At 56.7% G+C, this 2,386-nt stretch overlaps 2 protein-coding genes across 2 annotated transcripts; one reads left to right on the top strand and one right to left on the bottom strand.

Moving 5' to 3' along the window:
* Positions 1-23: 23 nt before the first annotated feature.
* Positions 24-563, top strand: ACA1_014880 (alkylation repair protein, putative; the record flags this gene model as incomplete). Its single annotated transcript, XM_004354029.1, has 2 exons — positions 24-184; positions 266-563. The coding sequence occupies 2 exons, from the start codon at positions 24-26 to the stop codon at positions 561-563; spliced, it is 459 nt and encodes a 152-aa protein (XP_004354081.1).
* A 25-nt stretch (positions 564-588) lies between these two features.
* Positions 589-1,718, bottom strand: ACA1_014870 (the record flags this gene model as incomplete). Its single annotated transcript, XM_004354028.1, has 7 exons — positions 589-710; positions 783-839; positions 915-1,035; positions 1,112-1,162; positions 1,260-1,399; positions 1,476-1,588; positions 1,672-1,718. 7 exons carry the CDS (start codon positions 1,716-1,718, stop codon positions 589-591), a joined length of 651 nt encoding a protein of 216 aa, XP_004354080.1.
* Between the last annotated feature and the right edge of the window lie 668 nt (positions 1,719-2,386).

Raw genomic sequence — 2,386 nt, 5'->3', positions numbered from 1 at the left:
TACTACGCTCCTGGTACGCCCCAATGCCCCCAGCATTGGAATTGAAAAGAAACAGAATCAAACTTTTAAAAAAAAAAACTCGCCTCTCGCCAGAAACGGTGCTCTGTGGGCATCTGGATGATGTGGAGCTCACGTTCGAGGCGCCCATCGTCTCCATCAGCCTCGGCCTGTCCGCCATTTTCCTGTACGGCCTGGCCCTCCCTCTTTCCAGTCATATACGCCCACCACCACACATTGATGCGTGCGCCTGGCCTGAACATGGCAGGTTGGGCGGACGAACACGGGAGGAGAAGCCGCGAGCGATGCTGCTACGCTCGGGGGACGTGGTGGTCATGGGCGGCGCGTCGCGGCTCCTCTACCACGGCGTGCCTCGCATCCTCCCCGCCACCCTCCCGCCAGAACTCGCGCACCACCGCCTCGCGGGCACGGAGCCACACCTGGCCCATGTGGTGGACTACCTGAGCAAGCGACGCATCAACATCAACGCGCGCCAGGTGCTGCCGACGGGCTGCGACTTCCCATCAACGGCAGCATCCCCAGAAAAAGGCGAGCTGGCATGCTGAGGCTAAGGTGGTTAACACGTCAAGTTCAGAGAAGAGACTGGCCGGTCTTGGCATCGACGACGCGAGCGAAATACTTGGGATGCAGCACGCCCTCCACACCAGGAGAGAGGATGACGCCGTTGGCCGACTCCACGAACTCGACGCCCTCTGCGAAACAGTAAACAAGGCGCCTAAGTACTGGGGATGCGCAGGCACGTTGAGCGCAAGCACATGCGTTACCTTCGAGTGCCAGGGTGAGGTTGATGTAGATGAGCACCTGGCAAGTCTGGCGCATTCCTGATCGTCGGTCGACACAACCATGCATGAGCAATCAGAGGTATGCCGTGTGTGCCGTGTGAAAGTAAAAGGTACCGCTGATGACGTCGGCGGAGCCGTATTCGCCCTTGGCAAAGTGGATGTGCGTTCGGCCCATCTTGCTGAGACCCGTCCTCTTGATGTTGATCCACGACTCGTGGTATGTTCCATGTACCACCTGCGTCACCGCCGTACGCCCGTGAGACCTACGCGACCATGAAAAGGCTTTCGTGATAGAAAGTGCTGGTGCGTACCGTGGGGTAGTGCGACGCGTCGGTGATCGTCTTGAAATCCAATTCCGTCAGCTGTCGTCGCACACGCACCACCGCACACGACGCAACAAGAAAACGTTAAGTTCAACTCTCGCGAGTAGACGGTGTGTGCGTGCGTGCGTGGACGTACGCCGGGGATGGAGTGGCCCTGGTTGGCGCGGATGTAGAGGCCGTCCTGTCGCTCTTCGAGCGCATAGCGCTGCTTGTCGGAAGAGGCCACCAGACGCTTGATGTCCTCCACCGTACAGCCCTGTTGCTTGCGCCAGTCAGCTGCCGCCCACGCCACGGTTCAAAGAAGAAGAAGCAGAAGAGCAGCGAGAAGGCGTATATGCCTTGAATTTGGGACGGGCGAGTAGGAGGTCGAGCTTGATGAAGGCGTCGGGTCCGATGGGCAACCGCTCCTTGATCGCGCCATGTCGCAGCACGTAGGAGAGGGCCTTCGACAGCTGCACGTCCTTACTGCCCACGTTTAACTGTCAGATTTCTTCATATCATTTTGCAAAAAATATCTTATTGATGTCCAGAGCGTGAGGAGAGGGAACCTGTCTCCACCTCGACCACTCCTTCCGCCTCTGTGCTCTCGCTCCATTGTAAAGTGTGTGCAGATGAAGAGCGGCCTTTCTGGTTTTTTCTTCTTTTTTCCCGGCCGAAGACGCAGTGGCTGAAAGAATGCGAATTCTTGGCATAGTTTGAAGCACATAGGAATGCAAGAACGGAACTCAAACAATATTGATTTATCATTTGTTTCAAGCTTGAATTCGCACAAGTACGATGTCGACCAGCCCTGCGAAGGCGAGTCTCGGGGCCAGCCTCAACCTTTCCGTTGTGGTGCGCTCTTTGTCTCCTTTATTCGGATCGAGAAGTCAATTTTACTTTCGAAACTCATTGATTAAAGAAAGAAAAAGAATGTAATTAGTACTTAAAAGGGGTCTTCAGGACGGGCAGGGGAAGAGCATGATGGTGCTACAACACCGCCGCAGGAAGTCATCGACGCGCCACCGAAACGCGCGTTTGCTGGACTCCACGGAGGCTGCCCTCAGCTCGGGCAACGAAGACAGCGACGAGGACGAGGACGAGAACGAACCCATCAGCCAAGGTTCTTTCCGCTTCATGCCGTACACACCACACGCACTTGCTCGGCCTCGCTCATTGCTGGGGGTGCGCAGAAGAACCGGAGGGGCTGGCGTCGTTGTTTGTCGAAGTCAACGAGAAAGCCAGAGAGGTGCGAGGTCTCCCCCGCGCGCAGGCTTGATTGAA

This window comes from Acanthamoeba castellanii (genome assembly GCF_000313135.1).
Source record: "Acanthamoeba castellanii str. Neff unplaced genomic scaffold scf7180000083772, whole genome shotgun sequence".
Taxonomy (NCBI): Eukaryota; Discosea; order Longamoebia; family Acanthamoebidae; genus Acanthamoeba; species Acanthamoeba castellanii.
Note: the sequence above shows the minus strand (reverse complement) of the source record. Positions and strands in the feature narration are given on the sequence as shown.